Source organism: Scardinius erythrophthalmus, assembly GCF_964197995.2.
Source record: "Scardinius erythrophthalmus genome assembly, chromosome: 1".
Classification (NCBI taxonomy): domain Eukaryota; kingdom Metazoa; phylum Chordata; class Actinopteri; order Cypriniformes; family Leuciscidae; genus Scardinius; species Scardinius erythrophthalmus.
In genome coordinates this window covers 20,098,863-20,118,324 of record NC_138221.1, presented here as the reverse complement: position 1 = coordinate 20,118,324, position 19,462 = coordinate 20,098,863, and the positions used below count along the sequence as shown (strand labels likewise).

Genomic DNA, 19,462 nt, shown 5'->3' with positions numbered 1-19,462 from the left:
CTTTAAGGACAATATCAAGACCAGCCTGAAAAAGTTTAACATCACGTCCACAACTGGGAGAATCTCACGTTTAACAGGGACTGGAGAAAAGCAGTGCAGGAAGGTGCAGCACACCACGAAACAGAACTCCGCCATGCCGCAGATGCAGAGCGACAACACCGCAAGGACAAAGAGAGAAAGGCTCTACCACCATACACCACCTCAACCTTCCAATGCCCACATTGCAGCAGAATCTGAGGATCACAGATCGGCCTTTACAGCCACATGAGGATCCACAAATAAGGCGATCCGACGGAGAGGACAGTCATACTTGTCTCGAGTGACCGCCGAAGAAGAAGAAGAGATCTGTTATTAGTATTTGTGAGTTCTAATGGTTTGGTAGAACGTTTGTTATGCGTGCAAGAAGTTCTTGATCCTAAACCACCCTTTTTCTTTTCTTTTTTTCTCATTAAAGCCAAAGATGTTCATCAGTGACATATCAAGAGCAGAGACGCTCAAGGCTCAGGATTAATCAAACTAATTTAAACGATTCAGTAAAATGTCATTACATTCAACAACCCATCCCATACTTGAAGTCCCCCTGTGGTAGGGGTGTGCGAAATTGCAATTTTTGATCGTGGACAATTAAAATGTCTCCACGATCTGCTTTTGAAGAAATATCGTAGTATCGTGTTACAGTGCATTCTATCAGTTGCAGTTCTGGCGACTCCGTCTCAACATACTGTATACCGCGACATACATACACATCACACATTAATGCAGAGGTACGGGACACTGTAATTCACAAAAGTTCATTATTTGCATGTGCTTTAAAGCCTTGCCAGTTAAACATTCCATTTGCGTGCTGATGCGCTGTTCTAACATGCACCTTTCTGAGTACAAACACTCGAAGCTCAGGAACTAATAGCCTTTTAAACAGCACCTGGATACTGGACTAAGTTATCTTTCGAGTCTCGTTGCTCTAATTCTGTCAAATACACACAAGGTTTACATAAACAGAGTTGGTTATGTCTAAAGTGGAAGCAAACATTTTTAGAGGAAATATGGTGCGTCTGTCATATGTGTGTATATTAGATGCGTGCCAGTAAACATGCTTGTCCTTAAAAGGGATAGTTCAATTTGTTCAATAGTTCAATAATGACTATTTCCATTTTTTGGGGAACGATCCTCTTTAAAGTGGTGCTTGATACTGATTTAACTTTTTTAACTTTAGTGTGTAATGTTGATGTTTGAGCATAAACAACATCTGCCAAGTCACGATGCTCAAAGTTTGGCAGCAATAAATAACATAGAATAAACATTTTTACACTTTATAGTCACAGATCAAACTAACAGCCATCATGGTTGTTATATTAAGTATGAAAACACTGTGCATAAATGCATATGAGAGAATGGACTGCTGAATATCATTATTGCAACACACAAGCTGAAAAACAGAATATGGTCTAAATTGTTCAGATAACTTTTCTCTAAGATTGTTCATAATATAGAATTGACAACTCAAATGTATGTGATTATCTTTAGTCACACTATGAATTAAACTGTAAATAAGATAAACAAATGTGTCTCCCACAATGATCATTAAAAGTATGAATACACAACTAGTAGATGAATGTGTAGAAATTACATTTGATCAAATTGTCACAGTTCGAAAAAGACACAAGAGCGAAAGCTGGTTAATGATTTATTGAAATAAAAGAATGAAATGCAACACAGGCTGTCTGCCGATCTCCGTCCGTCTTGGCGGACGCAGAATAGGTAACTGTTATCCAGGACCAGGCAGTAACCAGGCAGGATGAAAGGCACAGGTAGAAGCGGTCAGGTAGTGTATGCTGGAAAAGACTGAAAACGGACATGAACGAACAAACAATAAACCGACAAAGAGGGGAAAAGAACACTAGATCTAAATAGCCAGAAAATTAGGGCAAATGGGAAACAGGTGTGAGAAGAGCAGGAGAGAGAACGCTGATTGAGAATGAGTTCAGCTGTGTGAAAGCACACATGAAAGAGAGAGAAGAGAAACAAGCAGAGGAATCAAACTAGACTCCTGACACAAATGCCATGTGTGTTTTTCAAAAACTGGTAAGGACACAAGAACCAAGTCACATTATTTATGCAATCATATCACGAAATGATGTTTATTAATGTATACATGAATGATTTGAGGCAGACTGCAGGTTGATGAATCAAATGGTCATATTCTGGGGTCCCGTTTTGTTAGACCTGACCAAACAGGAGAGGAAAAATAAGCCCAAGGGTGTTTTTGTTGTACAAAGACACCAGATATTGATAACAACTTCACAATGTCAGTTTTTATTGCAATTATCAGACAGAAGACCACCGACCCAAAACAAACCTATAAATATAATAGTATCATGTGACCAGTGGTGGACGAAGTACACATGTAGCCTACTTGAGTTAAAGTAAAGATGCTCAAGGTAAAATATTACTCAAGTAAAAGTAGAAGTGCTGCCTTTAAACATTCACTTGAGTAAAAGTACAAAAGTATTTGCCTTCAAATGTACTTAAGTATCCAAGTACTATGATTTTTTTATGGCTATAATGTCCTATTGTTTGTTTTTTTACAAGACTCTTGCTTAACTCAGTCTACGTGAAGACTAATGTCACTCTTGGCACATCAATCTATTAACAAAATGACATAAGGGGACTGATCCCATAAGGTATAATACATTTACAGTATTTACTGTACATATTTTTCATGAGCGTAGATATGGTCATAAGTATAAACATCCTAATGTTATGATACATTCACATAAACCTATATATATATATATATATACACACACTACATTATGGGAGCAGCCAATTTCCCAACAAAATTAAACACCAAAACGTATTAATGCAGTGTTTCTGCTAGACTGCTACTCCTCAGAAAAAATTATATGCTATAATATTATATGCAAGTAATTTTAGTGTCAAGGTAATAAGCAATGTTCATTATGCGTCAGTATTTACCGATAATTGCTGCAATAATAGCTGCTGCTCTCTGCCCTGCTTAAAATTATTGGCAACACACAAATTGTTTGGAACTATTGAGAGCTACATGAATCACATGACCGCGCGGCGGCGAGATCACAGTAGGCTGTTCGACTTGAAACGGCACACTGCACAGACCAATCGGTGAATGACATTAAAATAAAAGAGCGATTAGAGAGTAGACGGCTCTGTATGCATTTTAAATCGCTCTCGTGATTTCGCTCTATACTTTGATGTCATAAACCGATCGGTCTGTGCAGGTTCAAGTCGAACAAGCCGTGTGTGTCGCAACCTCTTATATACTGTCTATGGTCGCAACTCTCATATTTAACGGCTCTGGTTCGCGCTTAATATATAACACAGAGGCAAGTTCAAAACAAAGCACGCACGTTGTAGGCTACTGTGATTGGTGGCTCGTTTGACCAGTTAAGTTTTTATCCACTCATAAATAAAAAGGAACAACTGATTTTGAAAATGTAGTAGAGTAAAAAGTAAGATATTTGACTTTGAAATGTAGTGGAGTTAAAGTAAAAGTCTTCCCAAATTTAAATACTTCAGTAAAGTAGCCTACAGATACGCAAAAAAGCTACTTAAGTACAGTAACGAATTACATTTACTTCATTACTGTCCACCACTGCATGTGACGTGGTTTTTTTATCTTGTCATTACAGTCGTGCTCGCTACCTGGCCTACAGATGTTTTGTTTCCTGGTGCTGGGAATACTTGGGAAAGCACAACAGGGTAGTCATACCTTATTGTATAGTGCTATGTATTCACCAGGAGTACCCGGATGAAGATGGGGAGTACGCAGGCTTTAAACCTCCCATTTAAATGTAAACAATCTTTATATTGTACTTGTTTGGTGATGTGCTATACACAATTATTCAAAACACTTAATACATTTCATAGACATTTTGGACAGCTGTCAATCAGTTTTTGAGTAATACGTCACAACTTACTGTCAAACCTGGACTATCATGTCCATATATATTGTGCAACAAGTCGATAATGTAATTATTGTGACAGACCTAATGTACTGTATATATTACCAAAATAACAAAATTGAGTAAGGGCACGAATAGAATGGTGGAGATGGTGACTTACATGTTGGCAGAATACAGCTGATTGATTAAGAAAGGGATTGTGGACTTAGATGGGTGTTGGGTCACCGTGTGTTAGAGCTGTTCCCTCACAAACCGGACAGCTGAACCTGGACACATGGCTAGGAATTGCGTTGGATTTCCCAGGTTGCTCATACTGTGAACATAGGAATCCAGGAACAGCCACTGCTTTCATATCAGCCACAAAGGGTGCAGGGTCCTGGATCACCTCGTTAAAGAGGATGTCCGTAAGCTCAGTCACATATTCTAAAACACAGGCGAGAACACAAAGCATATAGTTTGAGTCATTCATATGGTCTCTGTTGACAATCTGTTGTAACTGCAATAGAAATTGTGTTTTTACTGCTTGTCACACTGGTAAATGTGCTACACCTTGTCACTCAAGTGGTGCCAAAATCTTGCCAGCGGGGTAAATGCATTAATGCAGAATCATGTATATGTTAGTATGGAGATAGCAAAAGACAATTGAGAATTAACTAACCAGTAGAATATTTGGTCTTTGGCATGGACACCACATGTTCCCTTCTTTTGGCCTTGGGAAATTTAATTTTGAACTGCAGTTCTCCGGCTGCAGTCCTCGCTTGGGTATGGCCAGACTTTTCATTGAAATGCAATGCAGCCAGGTAAAGTCTGAAATGAGGATTTGTATGGGATTACTCCAACATAATGACGCCATGGCCACACTGCCCCTCTCTCTCTACCTGTGTGGCTTCTCTAATATATATATATATATATATATATATATATATATATATATATATATATATATATATATATATATATATATATATATATATATATATATATATATATATATATATATATATATATATATATATATATATATATATATATATACAGTGCTCTGCATAAGTTTATACACCCATGCTAAAGTTGACTAAAAAGAGGAATAAAAAAATCATATTTTGGAAATTGTACTTAATGCCTTAATTTAAAAAATTAGGAAAAATACAACCTTTAAGGACACCAATTTTCTTTGTGAATGAATAATGTATCGTAAATAAATAAATGTTCTTCCTTAAAATACAGGGTGCATAAGTCTGGACACCCCCATGTTAAAATCCCATAGAGGCAGGCAGATTTTTATTTGTAAGTTTTTTTTTTTTTTTTAATTTAGGATACTATGCATCCTGATAAAGTTCCCTTGGCCTTTGGAATTAAAATAGCCCCACATCACCACATAGCCTTCACCATACCTAGAGATTGGCATGGGGTACTTTCCATAAGATCATCTCTCAATGCAAATCAAACTAGCTATTAGGCTAACTGAAATAAAACCATGCCAATCTCTGGGTATGGTGAAGGCTATGTGATGATGTGGGGCTATTTTAATTCCAAAGGCCAAGGGAACTTTATCAGGATGCATAGTATCCTAAAAAATTAAATAAATAAATAAATAAATAAATACTTAAAAATAAAAATCTGCCTGCCTCTATGGGAATTTAACATAGGGGTGTACACACTTATGCACCATGTATTTTAAGGAAGAACATTTATTTATTTACGATACATTATTCATTCACAAAGAAAATTGGTGTCCTTAAAGGTTGGATTTTTCCTAATTTTTTAAATTAAGGCATTAAGTTCAATTTCCAAAATATGATTTTTTATTCCTCTTTTTAGTCAACTTTAGCATGGGTGTCTAAACTTATGCATTGCACTGTATATACATATATATATATATATATATATATGAGTTCAGATGCAAAAGCCTCTAAGTGTCATCTGAAGTTTTCTTCTAGAATGATCATTTTTATCAAGCTTCACGTTCAATCTGACTCCTCCTTTGCAGAATGTGAAAGAACGTGTTATCGGTTTCAGGAAAATCTGTGATATTGATCTTGATCTCCTTAGTTATACTATGGGTGATTTACCAGTTGCAGCCTCTATTGACCAGTATAATGTTACTCTTACATCTATTCTGGACGAGTTTGCTCCTCTGAAAAAAAAAACCGTGTTGTGTCTTTTAAGAGATCGTCTCCCTGGTACACATCTGAGTTGCGCAAATTGAAGGCGTTAGGCAGGCAGTTGGAGCGGAAATATAAAAATATCTGGTTTAACAGTTCATAGATTAATATTTTAATCAGCATCAGATTGAGTATCATAATGCTCTCAAAGCTGCAAAAGTGGCATATTATTCTACTATTATTAGTAGCAACATTCTGTTTAGAACAGTCAATAATCTAATCAAACCTCAGAGTGACTTTAACTGTTCCACCATTGAGCAGTGTAATGCATTTCTCAATTATTTTTCAATAAGAATATCCATAACGCTATTGCTTGTGAGGCTGCTCCTGAGGTGATTGAGTTGCATCCTCCTAATCTCTCTGGTCTTGTTTTTTCAAGTTTCAGTGCTGTTGACTCTGATTTTATTTCTAAACTTTTCTTGTCTATGAACTCTACTACTTGCATACCTGATCCACTCCCTACGACTGTTTTGAAAAAATGTCTGCCTGTCATTTTACCCCACATCACTACCATTGTAAAAGCCTCACTCATTACAGGGAATGTCTCTTCTGCTCTAAAAATGGCTGCAGTTATGCCAGTTCTTAAAAAAAGCTGATAGCGATATCACTGACATGTCTAATTATCGACCCATTTCTAATTTACCTTTCCTGGCAAAAGTGCTTGAGCGTGTGGTTGTTGGGAAGCTTCGTACTCATCTCCATACGAATAGCCTATTAGAAGGGCTGGGCGATATATCGCATGACATTGTTAGGCGCATCTCATCAGTAAAGCCGGTTCCTTGATTAGTAGTAAATCGCCATCACCTGCTTTCAGATGGAACGGCATTTACTACAAAGAGCCGTAGTTAACTGACAAGCTGAGCCATATCGCATTAATTATCGCAGACACGTCCGCGATATTCGATGAAAAAAATCAATGAAAAAATGTAAGTACAGTCAAAGTGATCTGAGGGCGTGGGCGCTTCCTGCTGTGTGACGTGTACGCAGACTGGTGCATAGATGTGTATACACTAGATGTCGCATTAAAGACATTTGTTCCAATGAACTGCCATAGCCAAGGCGACATCTAGTATATATATATATCTATGCACCAGTCTGCGCACACGTCACACAGCAGGAAGCGCCCGCGCCCTCAGATCACTTCGACGTGGTTGTGTTATAAGAGGTAACAACGATATAAATACTGTTCGTTTTCTCACACAAACCGCTCGTTTCGTGTCTTAGGCCATCAATGTGTACTTACGATGGGGAATTGTTTTAATTTGGACTTGTGCATGCTATTTGAGACAGTGACCACAGACCTGCATTATAGGACTGACAGACAAGAACGGTTTGACCTAAAAATATCAAAATCGAAACTACTGCGGAAAAAAAGACACCTACATCTTGGATGCTCTTCAGATAAGCTAAAACATACCAAAATTTAATTTCAAAGTGAACTATCCCTTTAAATAAAAACTAAACTACTTTTGTAGGTTTCTATTTAGTTTATATAATTCATAATGTATTCATTTCACAGTTAATCTCCAAATTAATATATTTATATATTATATACATTTCAAATACTTGTTTAATTGCATCTTTATGTGAATGGAGGTCAGTATCACTGATACTAATACAGCTATTGATGTCTGGATACAATTTTTCAAAACTATAATCAATTTTTAATGCCTGTAGGATTCAAATTTAATGCTTTTAAAGCCATTTGATTGCCTTAATTTTCGCAAAATCCATTTAATGCCCCCCGGAAACTCTGTCTAATCTGTTAACATGGACGCCAAAATGAAAAGCTTCTGCTGCGCACACATACCACTCATGTAGGCAGTGTGGCTTGGCCGTTGGTAAAGTGCTGTTACTATACAATATTGACAACATGATTACTATACAATTTACCTGCAAAGCATCCCCAAGTATGAGAAGGCCACGTTTTTTGGTGCGAACCGCAGAGTCACACTGTGGAATCCCTCCAAGGCAGATGTTTGGTGGAGAGAGCTCAGCTTTTTCACATCACCAAGAACACGCTTGTTCATCAGCACCTTCTCCAGCTTGTAGATGGCCTTTGTTGCTAGAAGAGGACAGAGAACAACCAATACATAAATGAGTGCACAGCAGCTGAGAGTATACTACAGGATTAGCAGAATTGCTATTGAATAGTGGCGTACCAGGCTTCAGCCACTTGTTTTTGTCAGTGGAAGGAGGGTGGAGGCACTTGGGGAAGAGTGGATTTTCATGGACATGCACATTCTGGATGTGGTTAAGAAGAGAGGTCCATTTTGCCACTGTTTCCTCTCCATTTGATGAACCGGATGCGGACCAGTAGAGGTGATTTTTGATGCTCTTTCGCCACATTTTGACCTTGTTGCAGTCTTTCTCCTTGGACATGGCATCCATCTTCTTGGTGAGTGCTGAGAACAGTTTAAAGAGATGTAATACATTTGTTCTACAGTGGGCGTTAATGTAGCTGTACGAAAAATAATCAAACTACATTTTCAGAATTATCCTACCTTTACATAAATGCCATACATCACAAAAGTGGTCAATGTCTGGTTTCTGTTCCCGGACAAACTTTTGAACCTGGGTGTGTCGGTCTGTCACCAGGGAAGCTACTTTGACACCAGATTTTTCGAGAAATTCCAGACTCCGGATGAGCCCTTCCTTTTCCATACGTACACTGCTTCCCACTTCATTTCTCTGTGTATCATAAACAGACATAACATTTCTTTAAATACAGACTTCTTAAGTCTGAACTTTAATTTCTCAAAATGCCCCAAGAGTTTCCCTGGCAAATACCGCCTACTTGGTTTTTATAATCTATTTACCTGTACGAGCTGGATATCAACAATTTTGTTTGTGCTGAGATCCATCATGGAGTATGAGCCATACTTTGTGCAATGGCCTGGACTGTCAACTCTCATATCACCACCAAGAGAAACAGTTTTGCTCTGTTTTAGTCCCTCAAGCAGGTCGCTCTGGTGTAATCGCCATTTATGCAGCACAGAAGGCAGAATGTAGTTGCGCACATGATTTCGATGTGTCATTCTGCTGATGGTTCTCACATGCATTGCATTGAGCATCTGTAAAGTAAAATCAGAAAATAGCATGTACTACATCCATGGGCGTCAGTTTGGTTTGAAATGTGCTGCGGACAGAGACTCATTCGGAAGTGCATTTTCAGAAGTGCTACAATGACCCATTAATTTTTTTTCTCTCTTTCACACAGATCGTGTTTTGAAAGATAATGTCCTGTAGCTTACTAATGTAAATAAATAAAAATGTATACAAAAATGTGATGATGTCCGACTCATTTCATTAAGAAGCCTTAAAGGAGAACTCCGTTGAATTTTAACATGCAAATTAAATTTTTTTTGTAAATTTGGAGTGCTGTCAATACAGAGAACAACGACAAGAACACAGTGTTATCCTCTTTTTAAAATTTGCACCCTGTTGACTTCAATGGGGCAAGTTTTAAACCTGCTTTTAGCCTCTTAACATCCTTGATGTGTCATTACAAGTGCACAGCTAATGTGAGTGATTCCTTCAGAGTGAACGCGGGTGAATCTGACTGCAGTAGATGTGAAAGATATGAAGAAAAATTATGTTAATTCAGCCAGCGCTCATACCTGTATTTACATCCAGTTTTTCGGTCCACAGTAGTCGATTGTCGAGTTAACGCGCATAGGTTTAGTATTGACAGCACTCCAAATTTACAAAAAAAATGAGCTCAATGTTAAAATTGACCTGAGTTCTCCTTTTAAGTGTTCAAAAAGCATTAGACATGACCTTTCTGGTTCATGAGTACCATGTTGACAATATGACATGGCGTGGTTTAATGTTCCTAAACAATGATTACCAAATTTCTCTCTCATATTGCTCCTCATAACCAATGAAAACGGTCAAAAAAATTTAACCAAAGGTCTAATTATGGACGTAATCTGACATTAAGCGTTTCTGCTTCATTAGAGCCTATTTTAAGGACAAAGCTTAACATGGTTTAATGTACCTAAACAACGACCAATTAGGGCTGCACGATTATGACAAAAATCATAATTGTCGATTATTCCCTTGAAATTGTAATTGCGATTATTAATTACGATTATCACAATTTACATTGAATATATATATATATATATATATATATATATATATATATATATATATATATATATATATATATATATATATATATATATATATGCATATTATTATATGTTTACTTAAAAATTGTGAACACACACACTGTCCCCCTTTACTTAACATACACATAAATTGTAAGAATATGACTAATAGTAAAGACTACTAATAAATAAACATCAGGCCTATGCTACAGCTATTAAATAGCAGTCCCAAACTAGCTTTTGTAAATACAATGTTGGTATGAGCCACCACAGTCAATATAAAAAATAACTTCTTTTTTTTGTGAAAATAAAGTGGCATTTGGGGGTTAATATTAAAACGACAGTTACCATGGTGATACACAATACTAACAAGAACTGTTAATGAAACATGAAAACTGCTCCTGGTGAATAGAATGAAAATCATCCCTGCATGCAAATCCTTCTCAGCTAACACACGACGTACCAGTAACGTGATTTATTGGTATTTTACTTTTATTTTGTGACTTACCAATTTACAACGTAACAACGTTGCATGCTGGTAGTTTCCTTTGCACTTTATAAACAGCGCGCGTCGCCGCATTTGCGCGTGCAATTGAAGAGTGTGCGCTTACGAACACAGTAGCCTATAACGGCTGACATGACAGGAACGTTCGTTTTTCGGAGGTGAAAGACTTTTTATTTCAGCGTACACATACGTCGCTGCCTGGTAGTTCCTTCATATTGTGCTGGGTTTTCTGAAGTAGTTGTGATTTGCCTCTCATTACATGCTCTAAATGCACGCAGAGTGGATTTTTTTTTTTTTTTTTTTTGTAATCGCGGCTTTGGACGATTACGTAATCGTGGCATCCATAATCGTAATCGCGATTAGAAATTCGATTAATTGTGCAGCCCTACGACCAATGATCTTCAAATATCTCTCTTATATTGCTCCACATAACCACTGAAAATTGTCAAAAAAATCAAACCCAAAGTCCAATTATTATGGACGTTATCAGACATTAAGCGTTTCTGCTTCACATTTTCAGCAGGACAGCGGAGCGGCTCTGGGTTGTCTCCCAAACGGTTCTCATGGGCTTCATATATAAGTCCTAACGTGAAAAAGCTTTACGTGGTTTAATGTACCTAAGCAACGATCACCAAATTTCTCTCTCATATTGCTCCTCATAACTACTGAAAACAGTCTTAAAAAAAAAAAAAAAAAAATCGAACTGTCCAATTATTATTATCAAAAAAGTGTTATTATTAAAACCATCCCCACCGAAATCGACGCCTATGACTACATCCCACTGTAGCACTGTGCGATGCACTGGCCTTATAAACTTTTTACAAATAAATGTCATTATTTTTCCAAACCTTATTAGTCTGGATGAAAGAAGAGCCAGTGTAGTAGACAGCGGCTGATAGGTGCAGATTCCCCGCTGGAGAGCTGCCCAGAAGTGGTTGACTCTTCCACTCTCTGGTGTATGAACAGCTCAGGTGGAGGCACTTCTGGGTTACAGAAAGGAATGTTCCTTTTACAAATTTGATCACCTTGCAGACTCTTGAGCAGGTGGGGCAGATTTTAAAAAGCTCAAGCAGGCACTCCTCATATATCAAGTATTTCACCATGTCCTGTGGTGGCTTGGTTGGTGCTCTATCCACACATACAAAAAAGACTTGTTACAACATTCACATCAGCATCATTTAAAATAATGTTGAGGAAGAGATTGTTCCTCTTATGTTAGATTAACAAAGATCTATAAGAAATAAAGTTAACTTACTGTTCACTGGTGGTGTCAACCGATTCAGACATGCTAGGGAGGTCATCAGGATCTGCCATGTTGAGACTGATTACAGACTCCTGAAAAGAAGGAAACTCCAAGAGAGAACGCTTTGGTGGTCTATCAGGTGATCCTGCTTTCCGCTTTAGTGTTGTTGAAGAGCAGAGCGGAAGAAGCTTGGATGTGGTGTTGCCCACAGCAACACTCTTCGTGGCTACCGTAGCTTGAGAATCTGAAAAAAAAAAAAGGGATAGTAATAGGAATTCTTTATGTATAGTGTAGGAATGGGACGGTATGAAAATTGAATATCACGATAATAGTGACCAAAATTATTGTGATTATCAATATTATCACGGTTTTGTTAAAACAAAAGTGTTAAAGGTCCCGTTCTTCGTGATCCCATGTTTCAAACTTTAGTTAGTGTGTAATGTTGCTGTTAGAACATAAATAATATCTGTAAAATTATAAAGCTCAAAGTTCAATGCCAAGCGAGATATTTTATTTAACAGAAGTCGCCTACAGTGAACGGCTCGTTTGGACTACATCCCTCTACTTCCTTCTTTAATGACGTCACTAGAACCGTTTTTTGACTAACCTCCGCCCACAGGAATGCTCCCTCAACTCTACCGAAATTTGTTTATGTACTTGCGCACTTCTTATAACTTACTGTGTTTACTCAGCTCTTACGGTGATTTTCTAAAGTAAATCTGACACTTCATCTTTTGTGTGATGTACAATAAACTTTATTAAACTCATCAGTACATGTTTGATCATCATTCAGACAGCAGACTTGTAGGCTATTAATAAATAATGGATACATAGCCTACAAGCAGATGACAAATACGTTATAATAACCGTAATTAAACTACTAAACTATACCTGTTCCATCTCTATACAGCACTCTGACTGTAGGCATTATTGTCCGACTCGAAATGAACACGTTACTGAGAGTTTCTGATATTATCATCATTCCGTGAGATGAAATTGTCCTGAGAGACTGTGCGTGAGCTTATGAGGCTCCGCCCCCTGGGTCGTCCAGCAGCAGCTCATTTGCATTTAAAGGGCACACACTAAAACAGCGCGTTTTTCTGAGCCCCAAAAAATTTACATCGTGTGAAAAGTGGCATAATACGGGACCTTTAAACAATATAACTGATGCTCACACTGAAAACATTTCAACAATTTTTATATTTGAAAATCAACAAACAACATATAAAACAAGCAGCTCTATGCACTTTTTTTAAGCAAGATTATATTCTAATTCTGTGGCATTTCCTTCCTTATAATGACCGTCGTCAATAACACTGCATTATAACACAGCGCACATCCATGTATCACAACGGACGCGCTCCCTTGTTTCATTCAAATACAACTTGCCGTCTTGCGTCTCCGTTTTTGATTGTATTGAAAATGAAATGAGTTGATATATTGTTTACAGAGTTTGATAATATTGTTGTGATCATCTTGTCTGGACGATTGTTTTGTATCGGTGTTTTGTATTGTCTTCTTAAAAATCAGTGTAATAAGTGTACAACATACATTATTAAATGTCACTCTTGTTTGAAATTGTTCGTTTGTCTGTGGATCAAAGCCACTTGCTGCAAACTTTTCTTTGCGGAAGCTTCACGTTTGAGTGAGTGAGATCAAATATTTCAACTCAAAACAACATTTTGTGGCCAAATATTTTCCAGACGTAGTTTTGGTATTGAGCTCAAAGTTAACTTGCCTTGCGTTCGCTATACAACAGAGGGTGATGGTCACACAAGACGACTCTTCAGATTTGAAGTGTTTCGCGCTATTGAAGCGACTTTTTTTGTGCATGTTCTGCAGACAGGGTGACCATCCTTGATTAAAGGGATAGTTCACCCAAAAATGAAAATGCTGTAATAATTTACTCTTCCTCAAGTTGTTCCAAACCTGTATGACTTTCTTTCTTCTGCTGAACACAAAAGAAGATATTTTGAAGGAAGTCGGTAACCAAACGACTGATGGACCTCATTGACTTCCATAGTAGAAAAAAAAAATACTATGGAAGTCAATGGGGACCAGCAACTGTTTAATTACCAACCTTCTTTAAAATATCTTTTGTGTTCAGCAGAAGTAAGTAAATCACACAGGTTTGGAACAACTTGAGGAAGAGTAAATGATGACAGCATTTTCATTTTTGGGTGAACTATCCCTTTAAGTTTCACTCAGGACTTTTGTAAAAGCTAAAATATGACCACACCTCAGATTTGGTCCTCTTAAAAGGCTGAAAAAAAATCTCCCGAGCACGGCCACTGCCTTCCGCTGTTCCTTCTCGAATAAAAAAAACAACAATAACATTGCGCGCTGTGCTTGAGTCAGATTGTTGCTGGCTGGACAGGATTTACAGCGAGTTATTAAAATCACAATAATCAAACATGGTTTTAATGATAATTCAATTGTAAATGATAATGATAACCGTCAGTACATTTTATCGTGGTTTATAGTGAAACAGATAATCGTCCCATACCTAGTATAGTGTTTATATTTGTGAGAGAGGTGGAGCTATGTAAGTAGAACAGATTTTTTTTAAACATTTCTGTCCTTGCAATTGATTTCATACAGGACGCATGACATTCATGAGAATGTTACTGGAAGTAAAAAAATTAAAAATACGAAAACCTTACTGTCTGTGTTCATTAGTGTGAGATAGTGGTTCAAAGGATTTGAGCCACAAATTATCATTTTTCGGATCAGCAAGAAAAAAAAATGTCATACTTAAAGCCCAATTGTGACCCTGGATCACAAAACCAGTCATAAGTCGCACAGGAATATTTGTGGCAATAGCCAACAATACATTGTATGGGTCAAAATTATGGATTTTTCTTTTATGCCAAAAATCATTAGGATATTAAGTAAAGATCATGTTCCATGAAGATATTTTGAAAATTTCCTACTGTAAATATATAAAACACTTATTTTTGTAAGTGAATGAAGCACAATCGCGAACATAAATGCACAACTTTAAAGAAGATTTTCTCAATGTTTCGATTTTTTTGCACCCTCAAATAGATTTTCAAATAGTCGTATCTCGGCCAAATATTGTCATATGCTAACAAACCATACATCAATGGAAAGCTTATTTATTCAGATTTCAGGTGATGCATACATCTCAATTTAAGAAAATTGACCCATGTGACTGGTTTTGTGGTCCAGGATCACAATTTACGCTGATACAGCAGCAAAAACTATGAAGTTACAAATAAAGTAAGATTTAACTATTCATTTCAGGTACAAAAAATGTAATAATTAAATGTAAAAATAAATAAAATAAATATTGAGTATTCAATTCGGAGTTTGTGCGCTCTCTGAAACGCGCCTCTCTGTGTGTGTGTAGAGGTCGACCGATTCATCGGCCGGCCGATTAATCGGCCGATTTTTTGCATTTTTAACATAATCGGCATCGGCCAATATCCAAGTGTATCAAGCCGATTATTAGGCAGGCGCATCTGTGGGCAGCCTAGTGTTGTTGTTGTGGAACACGCGTTCGACGCACGCCGCGCCTAGAGTCATTCTCCAGCAGAGTGAGCAGACCTCATCCAGTGCTTAAGGAAGGAGCTAAGTTCCTTGGAGAACACTCTTTTATATTTAATTAAAAACTTTTGATATGTTACTGCCAACTTAGAGAAAAAACATGAATAGGCGACATGACGTTCGGCTACTTTGAAATTGATAGCGTAGTTGAGGTTGCATTAGCACAGCAGAAGGGTTGTTATCATGTCACAATAAGTAAGCAAATATTTACAGACAGTGAATCTGAGACTTTTATTTGTTCTGTTTGTGTGTCTTATATTTGAAAGGGTTGTCACTCAATGCAGAGAAATAAGTAATAAAAAAAGAGACCAACTATATAGTGAAGGACTGGCTTTGCTTTACTAGCGTCGTTGTCGCTAGGGTTGGGTAGCTACAGATAGACCCGGAGCTAATACGGCACTGGTGCCTTAACGACCGTTATTTACCGGACCGAATATCAATGCGCATTTCTGTGCTTCATATCAGTGCTACTGTTATGTCTGTGCTTCTCTTGGATGCTCTGAAAACGGACGTTAGAATAACAGAAACATCGCTTCGCTGCACTTGACACTATTCAGCAGTTAACTTTAGCATTCCGTTAGCTAGCTGGATTAAACACGGTTAAAATGCTGGCCAAACAGTAGTGTAATGTGTGACTGTATTTCACTGTAGACTAGGGGTGGAACGGTAGGCTACATGTATTCGTATTGAACCGAAACGGTACAGGCGTCACGGTTCGGTGTATACATTTCCACGGAGAATACACGCTATAAAAATAAATAAAAGTCGCGTGCAAAGTAAATGCGGAACTACTGTTAGATACGCGAGTTCTTTAGGGACGCCTAATCTGTAGCTCCGCTTTAGCTCCGGCTGCGATGTAAAGATTGCAATGCTGGAATATGTTGTGTGTGTGTGAGAGAGAGAGAGAGAGAGAGAGGGAGAGAGAGGCGCGATCGAGATCGAAAAGTCGCGTGTGTTTAAAGTCGCAAAGTGTTTACTTATATTTGTGTGCGCGCGCGTGTGTGTGTGTGTGTGTGTGAGGCGCGGGCGCGATCGAACAGTGGAAACATAAAAACATACTCTGTCATTTTGTTTATCAGGACATCATTCAAACTGCAAAGTGTTTAAGTTACTGTTAATTAAAATGTTAAGGAAAACAAATATATTAATCTGAAATTAGTAGCAAATTAATTTTCAATTCATTCAGGTACAATTACCAAACATATCTCAAGTTCTTTTTGTCTTTTGTACAAGTGCAGATTGGTAAAGTGTTCAATAAATGTTTTTGTTGAGAAATTTTGTCTATCTTAAGTAATTATTTGTGTTACATTTTATCTTTCAAATAGAGGTTAAAAACAAGCACATAATCGGCCAAAATAAATCGGCAGCATTAATCGGCCATCGGCCGACCCGGATTTCAAAAGATCGGCATCGGCATCGGCCTGAAAAAAACCATATCGGTCGACCTCTATGTGTGTGTGTGTGTGTGTGGCAGTGCGCACCCTCTTTTAGCGATGTTATGGTTTAAAATCTACTGAATGTGAAAACAAGCAAGACAAAACACGTGCAAATTTCAAAAAGACAAACTAGGCACTCGACCTCTCAACATACCTGTATTTTTAGACAGTTGTGTGGCCACAGTCGTTTTCCCCACAAAGAGATCTGTCTGACATCCAACTTCTCGGGTGACTTTCTGCATGTTGTCACACTGGCACTCTGTCTCTCTTGTGGATGGAAGGGACTGCTTTGTGAAAAGATAACAGTTGAAATTACTTGTCTAAGGAATCATAGTGATGCACATAAACAACAAAAAAATCATGTTAGAGGGTTTCAGAATTTAGTAGAGTTACTGTGGACTACTATAATTATATAACAGGCAACTTACACTCATTGGTGGGCACGCACTGCCGATGATGGCTCCAGTTGTCGGCTCTACGGGAGGATGAAGGCCGAGACGGTAGATAGTCGGTTCGGCCCCATTCACCAGTAACAGCGGATTATCAGTGAATCCCAGTTGTCTCCGACGAAAGTTTATAAAACTGTCCTGTGTAAAATGATCACTACAGAGGCGGGTGTTGGAGGTGATCCTCAGCTCTCCATCGAGGTGGCTCTTCACAAAATTAATCCACCTCTTCCTGATATGATAGTTTTTCGGAAATTTAAATAAGGACACCGATCTGTTTTGTACGTGATCGCATCCAGGTAATACGCATTTCCGTGACGAAGGCATAGCTAGCTAGCAAACTGTAGGCTGTAGTAAATAATAGTACTGACGGTAACCCACGTTTGAGCGGCGAACTGATGCGAATGTGCTCTAGTTATATTATACGGGGAGGGGCCAGCCTCAGCGGCTCCAGTGCGTCATCAACAGTAGGGGCAGGGCCAGGACCTCAGTGGCTCCAGTGCGTCAGAACCACCGTTTTAGCCCAAAAAATCCTGAAAACAACAATGGTGAAAAACTGTTTAACAGTCTAACTCCACAATTAAGTAGCCTGGATGCCAGCCGAACTTAGCCCTGTCCACAACATTTGAGGTCAGGAAGTTCGGTCTGGACTTGGTCCGAGCTGTTCAGAGTCAGACCAATCAAATATTCAGGGCAGGCTTTATACGATGATGGACAGATGATCATCAACAGTAATGTAATCATCCATGTCACCAAAGAGTGCTTGGGTTGAATTCGTTTACGACAAAGAAAGACTGCCGCTGGAGAATTGAGATGTGTAGGCTAGATTCCACCATCGAATCTGTTCTGTTATAGAAGATATTGACGACAACGCATTCATTTTAAAAGAGGAACAGAGAACCGCGATCAAGGCCTTTGTCGATCGGAAAGATGAATGAAGAACATACGTAACTTACTCCGTTGCTCTGATTGGTTGTAGGTCTATCCAATTGAGTAGAGAGGCATTTTCATTCCTGGTTCGGTTGAAACACGCCTCTTAATCACAGCCCAATGGAGCAGTATCAGTCTCACATTCTGACTAAAATCTGAGTATGACGACGTCAGGCTAACAATTAAGTACTTCACAGTCTTTATAATGTGTTTTAGCAATACATTTCTATCATTTATTTATAATGCGTTTAGATTTTTTTTTTTTTTTTTTTTTTTGAGAATTGCTTTTACAGTGACTAAAAATAAAATGAACTCATTTGTCACAATAAAACAGTGCAAATAGTTGTACACTAGATAGCATCATGACGTGGTTCATTCTAACCAATGAGACTGCTGGAACTTTAATGCGCTGTCATTCCAGAATCGACTTGATTTCAATTTCCAGATTTGACAGCTCAGCTGCAAACAAGTAAGCTTTTTAAATATTTGTAGTAATATCTGAGTTTTCCATTTAAGATTATTGAAACAGGTCAAAATGGTAATGAATTAATTAATTGGAATTAATTTACACCCACTTTAGTGGTTTATGATTATGTGCATATTATTCTGCTTCTGTTTAAATGAATGTACAACCATTTTGGTGTTAATTTGATTTATTATTGTTTTTACGTTGCTATTTACTCTGTGACTACGACTAAACTAGGCATGCTGAAAAGAAAAGAATGTTAAGATGAGAAAATTCGAATTTTGTTAAGAGTGACCTGTCTCTGTTGTTGGTTAGCGCAGCACTCACTTACTTACTTACTTACTTACACACACACACACACACACACACACACACACACAACTTATCTTACCTTACCTCGTTCCCTGCTGGGTCGATTAGCACGCTGGTTTCACACACCCAAACACTCCATTTCCATCGCTGACAGAAATGCACGTGGCGCAAAACAACACACTCATCTAAGTTGTCTTTTGTTTCTTTTGATTTTCGTTTTGTTTGTTACATTAATACTCTTCTTCTTCTTTATATGGCGGTTGGCAACCAGCTTTCGGTGCATTGCCGCCACCATCTGGACTGATCAAGGGTCGACCTACACTTCGTTAAATT

General features: G+C 37.9%; 2 protein-coding genes across 2 annotated transcripts in view; both read right to left on the bottom strand.

Annotated features, from left to right (window-relative positions):
* The window catches only part of LOC308698329 (uncharacterized protein), a 30,606-nt gene extending 11,266 nt beyond the window's left edge, over window positions 1-19,340 (bottom strand). Inside the window, exon 1 of the mRNA XM_081378315.1 lies at window positions 19,214-19,340. The gene's annotated coding sequence lies outside the window, so the exon portion shown is untranslated. The remainder of the gene's footprint in view (window positions 1-19,213) is intronic.
* Window positions 445-19,384, bottom strand: LOC308698252 (uncharacterized protein). The gene is made up of 12 exons (XM_081378184.1): window positions 19,209-19,384; window positions 17,404-17,954; window positions 17,130-17,259; window positions 11,982-12,213; window positions 11,575-11,854; window positions 8,926-9,180; window positions 8,611-8,797; window positions 8,269-8,511; window positions 8,000-8,171; window positions 4,600-4,748; window positions 4,102-4,364; window positions 445-2,223 (listed from the first exon to the last, which is right to left on the bottom strand). Exons 2-11 carry the CDS (start codon window positions 17,746-17,748, stop codon window positions 4,147-4,149), a joined length of 2,211 nt encoding a protein of 736 aa, XP_081234310.1. The 5' UTR covers window positions 17,749-17,954; window positions 19,209-19,384; the 3' UTR covers window positions 445-2,223; window positions 4,102-4,146.
* Between the last annotated feature and the right edge of the window lie 78 nt (window positions 19,385-19,462).